The sequence below is a fragment of the Galeopterus variegatus genome, unplaced genomic scaffold (assembly GCF_000696425.1).
Source record: "Galeopterus variegatus unplaced genomic scaffold, G_variegatus-3.0.2 Scaffold4604, whole genome shotgun sequence".
Classification (NCBI taxonomy): Eukaryota; Metazoa; Chordata; class Mammalia; order Dermoptera; family Cynocephalidae; genus Galeopterus; species Galeopterus variegatus.
Window position 1 is genome coordinate 1,685 of NW_007730715.1, and position 13,198 is coordinate 14,882.

At 39.5% G+C, this 13,198-nt stretch overlaps 1 protein-coding gene across 1 annotated transcript in view; it reads right to left on the minus strand.

Moving 5' to 3' along the window:
- Positions 1-351: 351 nt before the first annotated feature.
- Positions 352-13,198, minus strand: part of F8 (coagulation factor VIII, procoagulant component) — a gene marked incomplete at its 3' end in the record, with an annotated part of 34,091 nt that continues 21,244 nt past the window's right edge. The window contains exons 4-6 of the mRNA XM_008587945.1: positions 8,851-8,972; positions 6,387-6,509; positions 352-580 (exon numbers count right to left, since the gene is read on the minus strand). Coding sequence (XP_008586167.1) covers positions 352-580; positions 6,387-6,509; positions 8,851-8,972 — 474 coding nt within the window. The remainder of the gene's footprint in view (positions 581-6,386; positions 6,510-8,850; positions 8,973-13,198) is intronic.

Genomic DNA, 13,198 nt, shown 5'->3' on the forward strand with positions numbered 1-13,198 from the left:
AGTAAACACTGAATCTGTTTATATGCCATTGACCACACACTTGACTGTGTTTACCTCCATGCAGCTTTCAAGAAACCTAGCTCAAAATTTGCAAAAGGCAGAGGACAGTAGAATTTCCTACTGAGACGCCCACAGATTTGAAGTAGTAAATATCAATGCTTTGAGAAGACAGACCTAATTCTGAAACTTGCTTGGTCTTGACGCCAGCCTAAAGTGCATTGTGGTTACAGAGGATGGATATCTGCTCCTCTCAGAAACTGGATTATTTTCCTTTCCAGGGAAAGAACACAAAAGCTGTTATGAATAGATCCAGCCATTTGTACTTCTCTGCTTATTTCCTCTTAATCCTACGCTTTCTTACACTTACCTTCTCTACATATCAGCAGGGCTCCCATGAGGCCTGAATTCAGGTCTTTCACCAGGTCCACATGAGAAAGATATGAGTAGGTGAGACACGGTGGGTCAGAGGCCATCGGACCATTCTCTTTCAGGACCTGCCAGACATAGGTATGGCTCTCACCAGGAAAGACTTTATCATCTTCTTTCTCCTTCTGGCTGGTCTGATCATCATATTCAACTCCTAAAGCAAGAAGGAATAAAATTGTCCTTTGTATGTCCATTGTCCACTCAAAGAAATATATCAAGATTATTGTCACCAATAGATTCTACATAAGAGACAGACTTTCCACCACTTTATTCGAAATGCTAACAAGCAGCAGCTATAAATGGGGAGAAGCCTCATATATTCCAGAGAAGCTCAAGACCATTAATCCTAGTGTGAGTGGTGAAACCTAGGTTCTCATTGAGATCTCCAGATTCTCTTAACCAATAACATTGCCTTCATTATTGCATCTTTTTGCCTAATTCAAGTCAATTGAACAACAAACATGCATGGGGTGTGTACTTTGTCACAGAATCTAATAGGCACTGGTGAGGGTCAGGGAGGAGTAAGATACAGAGATTTCTTTAAAAAAAATTTTAACTTGGTTCTTGCCTGGAGGGCCAACACTACCTTTGTTGGGGGACATGGACATATAAAGGTACACTTATAATACAATGTGGAATCATTCACCCATTTATTCAATAAATATTTACAGAGTTATTTCTCTTTACCAGGTTCAGCTACAAGCTGATAATATAAAGATCAACAAGACAGAAGTCTCTGTGCTCGTGGAGCAAACAGTCCAGTGGTCAAAAAAATTAAACAAGCTTTCTGCGCTTCAGTAATGCTTGATGAAGAAACTGGAATTTTAGATGAATCTTAAAAGATAGACGTATTTATGTGTTCTTTTTTGTGTGCTTACTATAAAGAATTTAATATTTTTGTAATGTGTATGTTAGAAAATTACTCCTGGGATTGCATTGCTACTCTCACTTTTCTCTTCCAACACACTTTTTATGATGATGTATTTTAATGTACATTACAAACTTCATGATAGTTTACTCGTATATATTTTAAAATTCATCTCTTAAAAAAATAAAAAGATTTTCCTACATAAATGAAATGACATTAGAACACCTAACAAAAATTAACAATAATTCCTTAATATCACCCAATACCAATGCAATATTCAAATGTTTTTAATTGCTTCAAAGGTGTCCTTTATAGCTCATTTGTACAAACCAGAACCCAATGTAGGACCTCACGTTGCATCTAGTTGTTTAGGCCCATAAGTCTTTTTTAGTCTGGAGTAGTCCCTTTTTTATGATACTGATTTGCTGAACAAAATTAGGCTTGTAGTCCTGTAGAATATCCCACATTATTGATTTCAGTGATCTTTGTGGGGTCATTTAGCTTGTTCCTCTAACCCCTGTATATCCTATAAACTGGAAGTTAGACCTAAGTCCTGATTAGATTCAAGTTAAACAATGGTTTTTTTTGGCTAAAATATATCAAAGGTGATGCCGAGTACCTCACATTGCACCATATCAGGGACAGATAGTATGCTTAGTGATGCTAAAATTGACCCCAGAATTAGCCCAATGTTAGCATTTTCCACTTGTAATCAGAAAGAAATCTCTGGGATGCTTAAGTAAATTAAGCAAAAATGGCTGGTAGAATAGGTGGAGAACATATTTAACCAGCGTAAGTGACCCAGCCCAGAAAGCTCTGAGACTCTTCCTTTCCAGAAATGGGTTGGACCTAGTTTTCCTTGGACAGAATAACTTGGCCAGCCAGATCTGAGATGAACCACTGCATCAGGGCCAGCAGCTTCAATATATACTAAATGATATTTCACTGAAAGCATACTGACGAGTAATTTTAAATTTTCTAGTAGTCATATTAAGAAAAGTAAAAAGAAACAGGTAAAATTATTTTTAATAATGTATTCTATTCAACCTAGTAGATCCAAAATATCATTTTAACATGTACTCATAAGCAATCAATGAGATATTTTACAGTCTTTTTTGTACTAAGCCTTTGAAATCTGGTGTGTATTTTATAGCATGTCTTAATTAGGACTCACCACATTTCAAGTTCTCAATAGTCACAAGTGGCTTGTGGCTACCATACTGGACTGTGCAGTATAGACTCTGTGGCTGGTGTCCCCTCATTGGAGGGGACAATGCTTCTACTGGAATGTGGCCATTTAGGGATCCTGATGGGTTTAACCTGAGCTGGATTTTAGGATGTTTATCTCTCCATATTCGTGATGTTAAAACTTTTATCTCTCTCTAATGTTAGTGGAAAAGAAAAAGGTAAAAGTGTGTTGGCCACCCTTTTCTCTATTAATCTTTGGAATTTTCCCCAATGCTGAACTCTATATGTGTCTCTATAAAATATAGTCAAACATAGTTCTTCCAAATTTGCCATGGCTTCCTGTCTCCGATTACATACCTAAATGTTCAGGGTAAAATTGGTGGTGTAGAAGCACAGAAAGGTAGGTGACGCCCCACCTTTGCCCTATGCCTGCTAAGGACACACACCCCTGTAAGACTCCTATAGGGTCTGTGGCCCACAAGGAATCCATGAACCAGTAGGGTCTTGATTTTATCATATATCTGGCCTTCATCCGCAAATTACAGGATTACCTGGTAGTAGTAGGTCCTTTCTCACAAATGTTAAAATCCTAGAGGAGGAAAGTTCTGTCATTGGCCTAGTTAGGTAAGGTACCCATCTCTGAACCAATCACCTGTGGCCAAGGAGGTGGGATACCTGAGTCAACTGCTCACAACTAGACCAATCACTGTGGCCAGTGAGGCACAGGCTTTAAGATAATGTCAGGTCTGTTTGAAGTACATTTAGATAAGCAATTCCTGGGGGTAGGGGGTAAAGAACATGTGTAATTTCGAGAATAAAAAGTGACTGGTATCTTCTGTACCCTGGTTCTTGTATTGAGCATCCACTGTAGTCTAGGCACCATATTATTTGCTAATGATACAGCAGTAAACAGGACAGATATTGTTCCTAACTTGAGATATTTATATTCTAGTAATTTTGAGAGACAAACATAATGTTCAGTCAGGCCATCAAAAGATTTATAGGAATTTTTATTTCCTAAGAATGGTTTCACCATATGTTCATGATATCGTCTGACGTATTAAAGCTCAGAGGCTCATCTTGGTGCTTTGCTTTTCTCTGATTGGTATGCCAGGCAGAGACTTAGGCAGAACATGGATGTATTCATTTTATTTATTGACTTTTCTGGTTTATGGAATCTCTGGAAATGGGATCAATAAATTAGGAAGGCATGGACATGGTGTTTTTTTCTCCCTTACTCCTTGCCCCTCTCCCTGCCTGCATCAGTCTCCAGACCGTGTTCATTTGTATCAAAGAGTTCTGTGTGGCCCAGGAAAAGCAGAGATTTTGGAGATTTAGAAATCTAGCGATATCTTTTTATAGAACTGGGGGAAATATAGTTGTATGTATGTCTCAAATAAAGATGCCCTACAAGCAAATTAACTTTCACTAAGTTTCAAATAACCAACCGTAGAGCACTGTAACTCTTTGGGGTTCATAAAACAATACATTCTCAGTATTCTACTGTAGTGACCAGGTTTCTTGGTTTGCCTCATCTGCCCAGAACCTTTTTGTGTGTGTGTGTGTGTGACTGGTAAGGGGATCGTAACCCTTGGCTTGGTGTTGCCCGTACCACACTCAGCCAGTGAGTGCACCGGCCATCCCTATATAGGATCCGAACCCGCGGCCGCGGCGCTCCTAGCACCATACTCTCCCGAGTGAGCCACGGGGTTGATCCTTCTCAGAACCTTTTCTCAAGAGAGTGCTCAGTAACTCACTCCCCCTGGCCATTGTCATTGTCAATAGAGGTGATCATATTACCTCTTTACTTAATGGAACTAACATGGAGAGAGAATAAATGCTGGAGGCTTCAAGTGAATATCCATACACATTCCTCTGCTACTGGGATCCTGAAGCTACCCAAGTTCTTGCCCTTTCCAGGACCTGGTCATAGAGGACTGTGGATTCCTAACATGCTTTTCCTTCCCTCTTCCTTCTTGTGGAATGGGACCCTTTTCCAGGTGAATTGGGTGAAACTGATGCTGCCTCCTCCTTTCTAATTCTTCCATACCATGCAACATCAAGAAGTACTAGGAAAGAGGCTTGCTTCCCACCTCTGGGCCACTATCTGTAAGAACGAGGTAAGCCTTGAGCTGCCAGTTGTCTTTGCCATTATGTTAGAAAAGCCTGCCTGAGACTTTCCCTCTAAGACCCGGAACAAGACAAGGCTACCCACTTTCCCCACGGTTAATTCAACATAGTCCTAAAAGTTCTAGCCAGTGTGATAAGGCAAGAGAAAGCAATACAGGGCTTCCAAACTGGAAAGGAGGAAGCCAAACTATCCTTATTTGCAGATGACATGATCATATACATAGAAAACCCTAAAGACTCCACCAAAAAATTACTAGAACTAATAAATGAATTCAGTGTAGTGGCAGGATACAAATTCAACACACAAAAGTCAACGGTGTTCCTATACACCAATAACAAAATAACTGAAGAAGAAGTCAAGAAAGTAATCCTTTCACAATAGCTACCAAAACAATGAAATATCTAGGAGCAAATTTAACCAAGGAGGTGAGAAACCTCTTCAATAAAAACTATAAAACATTGGTGGAAAAAATTGAAGAAGACACAAAGAAATGGAAAAATATCCCATGTTCTTGGGTTGGAAGAATTGACATCATCAAAATGTCCACATTTCCCAAAGCAATCTATGCATTCTTCACAATCCCTACTAAAATACCAATGACATTCTTCACAGAAATAGAAAAAAGATCTTAAAATTTGTATGGAACCACAAAAGATCCTTTATAGCCAAAGCAATCTTAAACAAAAAGAACAAAGTTGGAGGCATCACTGACTTCAAAACATACTAAAAAGCTATAGTAACCAAACTAGCATGGTACTAGCATAAAAACCGACACATAGACCAATGGAACAGAACAGAGAGCCCATAAATAAACCCATGCACTTACAGCATATGACTTACATATGCTTTATACTTACATATGCTTGTATATGTATATATGTGAGCTGACATGTGTATGCTTACATATGCTTACATTATATATATACCTACATATGCTTTATACTTACATATGCGTTATACTTACAGCATATGATTTACATATGATTTAGCATAGATTTGCAACAAAGGTACCAAAAATATATACTAGGGAAAGGACAGCCTCTTCAATAAACGATGCTGGGAAAACTGGACATCCACATGGAAAAGACTGAGACTAGACACCTACCTTTCATCATACACAAAAATCAACTTAAAATGGATAAAGGACCTAAATTTAAGACCTGAAACTGTGAAACTACTAGAAGAAAACATAGTGGAAATGCTACATGAAATGGCAGTGTGCAGCACATTTTTGAACAAGACCACAAAGGCACAGGCAACTAAAGCAAAAATAAGTAAACGGGACTACATCAAAGTAAAAAGCTTCTGCACAGCAAGGGACACTATCAACAAAGTGAAGAGACAACCTACAGAATGGGAGAAAGCGTTTGCCAACTACACATCAGACAAGAGACTAACATCCAGAATATATAAAGAACTCAAACAACTCAACAGCAAAAGAACAAATAACCCAATTAAAAAATGGGAAAAAGGCCTGAATGGACATTTTTCAAAAGAAGACATACACATCTTCTTGCTGGATAGATCCCTTTATCATTATATAGTGGCTGGTCTTCTTTGTCTTTTTTTATGGTTTTTGTTTTAAAGCCTATTTTATTATTATTATCGTTATTATTATTATTATTATTATTATTATTATTATTATTATTATCATCTTTCAATAAGTTTTTATTTAAGATAATGGATCTCATTCCAGGTGTGCCACCATCATCAAGCACACACATCTTACTCTTTTATCCCTAGGATGACAGGACAATAGGACATTTGACTCACCCTCAGAAGCTTTCCAGTAGGATATGCCAACAGCATGAAGACTGACAGGATGAGAAGCCATGTTCTTAAGTGTAATGACCACCGTATCATAAACCTCAGCCCGGATGGTAGGACCCAGCAGACCTGCAAGAATAAGATATCCCCCAGAGATCACTTGGATGATGGCCCTCCAAAAAACCTGTTATTACAAAAGCGAGGGTGAAAGTCAGTGGAGAAGCATGCCTCTGTGTTTATTGATAAAAAGTATATTCTTGTTGCCAACACTAGCTTGTCCTCATGGTTGGTTCTAAGGACAGATTTCTGGAAATTCATTCAATGCATTTATGCATTCATTCAACTAATATCTGAGTTCCTACTATACTCTAGGAAATGTCATAGGCACTGGAGACACAGTAGTGAACAAGGCATATCATGGAGATCACGTTCTAGAGACATTAAAGCACATAAAAAGTAAACAAGAAGGTTTCGAGTTGTTATGATAATGCTATAAAAGACGATGATGTGCTAGAAAATGATGAGGAGATGAAATTTAAGCAAAGATATGACTAATAAAAAAGAAGAAAGATTTGCAAAGGTCTAGTTGAAGAGCATTCAAAGCAGATAAAACAAATGCAAAAGTTCTGAGGCAGGAATAAGCTTGGCATAGTTGAGTAACACATGACTGCAGCAAAGTGAATAAACGGGAGTAATAGAAAATAAGGATATAAAGGTAAGCAGGAAACATAACATGTAGGACCTTGTAGGCTACAGGAGTTTGAACGAATTTGGATTTTACAAGAAGTAAATAAAAGATGACTTGGAACTTGTTTTGGAGGAACAGTCAATAGGACATGCCGATGGATTAGATGTTGAACAAGAGAGAAGTCAAAGACGACTCCAGTGACTCTGGCTTGTGAAGCTGGATGGTTAGTCAAGCCATGACACAGAAAACCAAGAGGAAAACTAAGAGTTCTGTTTATGAATCTGTTACTTATAAGATGCCTACAAGTGGTTTATTGAATAAACTGAATTCAGTAGGATGAAAATATGAAATAACTTTATTTTTCTTAGACCGCTGTTTTTAATTACATTGTGTGGAATCTCCCTTTCTTGCACTTTAATCAATTCCAAATCTTTTCCAGTAACTTTTAGGTATTAACAAACAGCATCATTTTTAGGTACTAACAAGTCCAGTCTAATATCAAACTTTTGATGTCCTCTGCAGTTTAAAGTTTCTTCCCTCCTCCAGCTAAGTTCACTGCTTTCCCACCTTCCACTCCTAATCTTCCTACGTGACTCACCTTACTGCCTCCAGACCCTGTAAGGTAAGGAGGAAGTGGAAAGAGGCACGATGACAAGGTCTTTCTTGGAAGGAACAGTAGTAATGTGGCATTAGTACCCCCTGGTTATGGCACATGCCAAAATTCTGGCTCTTTTTTTCTTAAGGAACTTATACGATTTCTTTGGAGACCTTTCCCCTTTCTGTCATGGCGTATGCCCTCTCCAGCTGGTCACTTGTACCTCTCCTCTCAGTTTCTGCTAATGACAGTACAACCCACATACCTTTTCTATTGGGGTCACCTAGCCCTGGCAGGAAGAGCTCTCAAGCAGGGTCTTAAGACAAGTGTCATCCTGTGACCTTCCTGGCCTCACACCTAAAACAGTGGCAGTACAGTCAGCTTCCTCTATAGCCTTCAGGGGAAGTTACCACTCGCCTCTGGCCTTGAATATATTTCCAGAAAAAAACCGGGTACTACTCAGTGTTTCCCAAGTTCCAGAGGTTCTAGGTCAAGTGTTCTAAGTGGTATCCTGAAGCCTCCCTCATTATAGCTTGACATGAGGGAGAGGTCTCCCAGTCCCCATGGGGTAGAGGACATATAAAACACCAAAAATGCTCTCCAAAGAAATCTTCAAATCTGAACAATTTCATAAGTTCTTTGCCTTCTTTTATGTAGACTGGAGGCAAGTCATGGGCTAAAGGTTGCAGAACCAATCTTGGACCACTACCTGAACAAGTCCTGAATAGGCGGGCTGATACCTCTACTTACAAATAAGGGGATACTTGTCACCTATACTTCGCAGACCTACAATTCCCATCATAACATCTTGTTATATGCTTACTTAACATCTAAGTGGAAGTAAACAGTTGGCATTCAGGGGAGAAGTCTGACTTCAAGATATAGATTTGGGATTTATTAGCATATACATGTGATTTTAAAGAATGAGATTGGATAAGATCGCCTACGGGTTGAAGACAGAGAGAAAAGAAAATGAACCCAGCACCAAGCCCTAGGGCACTAGAGGCAATGCAGAAGAGGAGGGCTCAGCAAAAACACAGAAAATTTAGCCAGTGTATTTCCCCAAAGGTGACAGTAATGGAAACCTGGGCAGCTGCTCTCTTTAACTGCAGCCCCAAGATTGAGAATTCCTGTTAGGAAATAAGATCCCCAGTTTCATAATCAGCATTCCATATTGTTTTCATTACCCATCCAGGGTGGCCTGGGCTTGGCAATGTCGAAAAGGTGATCCATGAACTCTACAAACACAGTCTTTTTGTACATGACTGAGGTGTTGAATGCAAAAGGTGTTGTCATTCTAGGAGGAAATCTGTGTGAAGAAAGGAAAAAGTCATTAATTTTGGTGGACCCTTTTCTGAACTCTCTTCAAAAAGCAACTGGAAGTAATGCTTCCATCCGGTTCTCCTCTACTGTTAACAAGGCAGATTGGAAGTTGTATATAAATCCCTAACATCCATCAAACCAAAACACTGCTTTCACAAGTCAACTGATACATCAGGTGCTATATGATAAGGTAAATCATAAAAGCAATGCCCATACACTGCATCAGCCAAACAATCTTTTGCCAAAGCAATAACTACTGCAGCCTTCACTTTTATCTCTAAAACAGACTGTAACTTTCATCTAAGTACATTGTATTCAAATTTTGTCACTAGGTACCTAAAATCATACTTCCCTTCTAGGGATACCAGGAATACCACCGAGAAAATTGCCTTTCAACGAGGACTATGTATACAGAGACCTACTGGTGCCAGGAGCTGTAATTCAGAGTCAATCCTACATTAGCGATCATTCTTGTCTCCAGTCAGATACTCACAATAACCCATTTACTCGTGGATCAGCTACTGAATGAGAAGTTAGATAATTAATTATATTAATGTTCCAAACTGTTATTCTTTGCCTCTGTTATCAAAGCCCTTTTAGGTGATGGCTGGTTCCCAACTTTTTCTCTCTCCCTACCTGACAAAGTTAAACTATCACATCCTGGGGCCCCATCTAGGTTGAGTAATCAAAAGGAGCAATGTGAGTCCCAGTGAAGAAGAGACAAGGGCAAATTGGTAGAAATTACGAAGTGGTTGAAGGTGACTATTTCTTCTTACTGGTTTGCGTGTGCTAATCATTTTTGCACATCATGGAGCAGTTCTTCAGCTTTCTGTAAGCCATAAAGAGTCTTTCTTCCTGAATTATGCTTCTGGATATCTAACTTTTATCTCCTGTCAGATTTTACCAATTGATACTATTTGGACAAGCCAAGGGTGTTGTTTCAACAAGCACAGGAATGGACATTTGGAGAATTAAGGCTGATGTGGAGAAAGCAAGGCTGCTGCCCTGGAAGAAAACTTACATGTATAGATCCTGTTCTCCAAACCTCTATCAGTTAAAAACAATTGAGCACTCACCTCCCATTTCAGAAAATATGGTAAAGGAGAAGTTTTTAAAGGCATATGATTAGCTGTGGCACGGGTATTGTTTGAGTCTTATGGCTTGTTGACTCTTAGGGGGCTTTTCAAAAGTGGGAGATGTGAGAGACACAGGACAGCACAAATAAATAGTGGATATGTTCAGTATGGGGGACCGCTGAGGAAGGAACCCCAAATATCAGCCAGTGAGAACCCCCCTTGTCAATGACAACAATAAGGATAAAGTGGGGGAAAGGAGATGCTGCTTCTGGTTGTGCGTTTTCATATGTTTGGAGTGAAAAGCCACACCATGCCTGGAATTACCAGGATGTGAAATGAATTAAAAGGGGTCTGGGCATTTATCACCTATTTCTTTCTTTCTCAATCCTATGGTGAAATAACAAAAGTCTCATTGTTCCTTTCAGGAGCAGCCATACCGGAGAATTCATTCATTCCCTGTGAGAAAGACCTACAGAGATTTTTTTCTATGTTTTTTATTTTGGTAAAATACATAAACATAAAATTTATCACCTTAATCATTTTTTGACTGTACAGTTTAGTGGTATTAAATTCATGATATCACGTTCATAATGTGTTATCATCACCACCATCACATCCATCCCAGAACTCCTTTAATCTTACAAAACTAAAAATGTATAACCATCTACTTGCCCTTGGACATCAGCATTCCTGGTTCTCAGGCCTTCTGACTAGGATCTAGACCATGACCCCCTCCCCATATATGAGGATACTTCAAAAAGTTCATGGATTCATTCATATTATCTTTGAATTCTACTTTTCCACAAACTTATCGAAGTACCCTTGTACACACACACATAACCTATACATATATACAGGTTATGTCTCCTATTGGTTCTGTTTCTTTGGAGAACCCTGACTAATATAAAGGGTGTACAAATATCTCTTTAGGGTGCAACCAAGCAGGTAGGCCTCGCCGCTGCAGGACCCGATCCCCAGCCCAGCCAAGTGCATGCCAACCAGAGAGGTGCCCCACCGGAGAGGCCCAAGATCCACAGAGACCACGCGCCCAGCAGTGCCAGCATGCAACTGAGCAGGTAGGCCTCACCACCACTAGACCCCATCCCCAGCGCAGCAGAGAGTGCGCTGACCAGAGAGGTGCCCTGCTGGAAAGGCCTGGGATCCGTGGAGAGCACATGCCCTATGCTGCCAGCACATGACTGAGCAGGTAGGCCGTGCTGCTGCCAGACCCCATTCCCAGCCCAGCCGAGTGCACGCCGACCAGAGAGGTGCCTCCCCGGAGAGACACAAGATCTGAGGCAACCACGCACCAGAGGAGCCAGTGGGCAACCAAAGATACTGAGGCAGCCATGCCAAATTGGCAGCCCTGGCAGGATCCTAGCCAGACAATAGTGTTGAACCAGTGGACTGTGAAATCCCTTGTCACAATGACTAATTATCAAAGGAAAGATACCAGAAATATGAAAAATCAAGAAAGTACACCAGTAAAGGGTTATAACTCTCAAGGTCTAGATACTGTAGAACAAGAAGCCCTTGAAATGTCTGACAAGGAATTTCGAGTGATAATTGTAAGGAAACTAAATGAGATACAAGAAAACTCAGCTAGACAACACAATGAAACTAGGAAAAGTATAAAGGACCTGAAAGAAGAAATATACAAGGAAATCAATGCCCTGAAAAAGAATGTAGCAGAGCTTGCTGAGGTGAAGAATTCATTCAACCAAATAAAAAACACAACAGAGAGTTTAACCAGCAGGCTTGCAGAAGCAGAAGAGAGAACTACTGACCTCCAAGCTGGGCTGTTTGAAATAACACAGGCAGACAAAAAAAGAAGAAAAAAGAATTAAAAACATTGAAGAAAATCTAAGAGAGATATCAGACAACCGCTCAAAGATCCCCAAATATATTCAACCCAAAAAGGTCTTCTCCAAGACATGTTATAGTCAAATTGGCAAAACTCAAAGACAAAGAGAGAATCTTAAAAGCTGCAAGAGAGAAGCGCCAAGCCACCTATAAGGGAGCAGCAATCAGACTCACATCAGACTTTTCATCATAAGCCCTAAAAGCCAGAAAGGAATGGGATGATATATTAAAAATAGTAAAAGACAGAGAGTGCCAGCCAAGAATACTCTACCCTGCAAGACTATCCTTCCAAAATGAAGGGCAAATAGTATATTTCTCAGACAAACAAAAACTGCAGGAGTTCACTACCACATGACCAGCCTTACAAGAAATTGTCAAGGGAGTACTGGGTTTGGTACCTGAAAAACAACTACCAGTGCCATAAAAACCCAAGAAAAATCAAAACCCACTAGTATAATAAAATTGGCATCTATGAAGAGAAGACAAACAAACAAACAAAAGGCTATCTACAACCCAAGGAACCAACAAATACAGAAAACAAACAGTAAGTCAGAAAGAAAGCAACAAAAGACACTTAAGACATCTGAACAAAAATCAATAAAATGCTAGGAGTAAATCAACACTTTTCAATAACAACTCTTAATGTAAAAGGATTAAGTTCCCCAATCAAAAGACAAAGACTGGCTGACTAGATTAAAAACGAGGACCCAACTATATGCTGCCTTCAAGAGACCCACCTCATCTATAAAGACTCACATAGACTAAGAGTGAAAGGATGGAAAAAGATTTACCATGCAAACAGAAATGAAAAACGAGCTGGAGTAGCTATTCTTATATCTGATAAAATAGACTTTAAACTAAAAACCATAAAAAGAGATAATGAGGGCCACTACAGAATGATAAAAGGATTGACCCATCAAGAAGACATAACAATCATAAATATATATGTACCCAATGTTGGAGCAACCAGATTTATAAAGCAAACTCTATTAGACCTAAAGAATGAGATAGACACTAATACCATATTAGCAGGGGACCTGAACACCCCACTGTCAATACTGGACAGACCATCTAGGCAAAGAATCAGCAGAGAAACACAAGGTCTAAACAATACTCTAGACCAATTTGACTTGGCGGATATCTACAGAACATTCCATCCAACAACCTCAGAATATTCATTCTTCTCATCAGCACATGGATCATTATCCAGGGTAGATCACATGTTAGGTCACAAATCAAGTCTCAACAAATTCAAAAAAATTGGAATTATCCC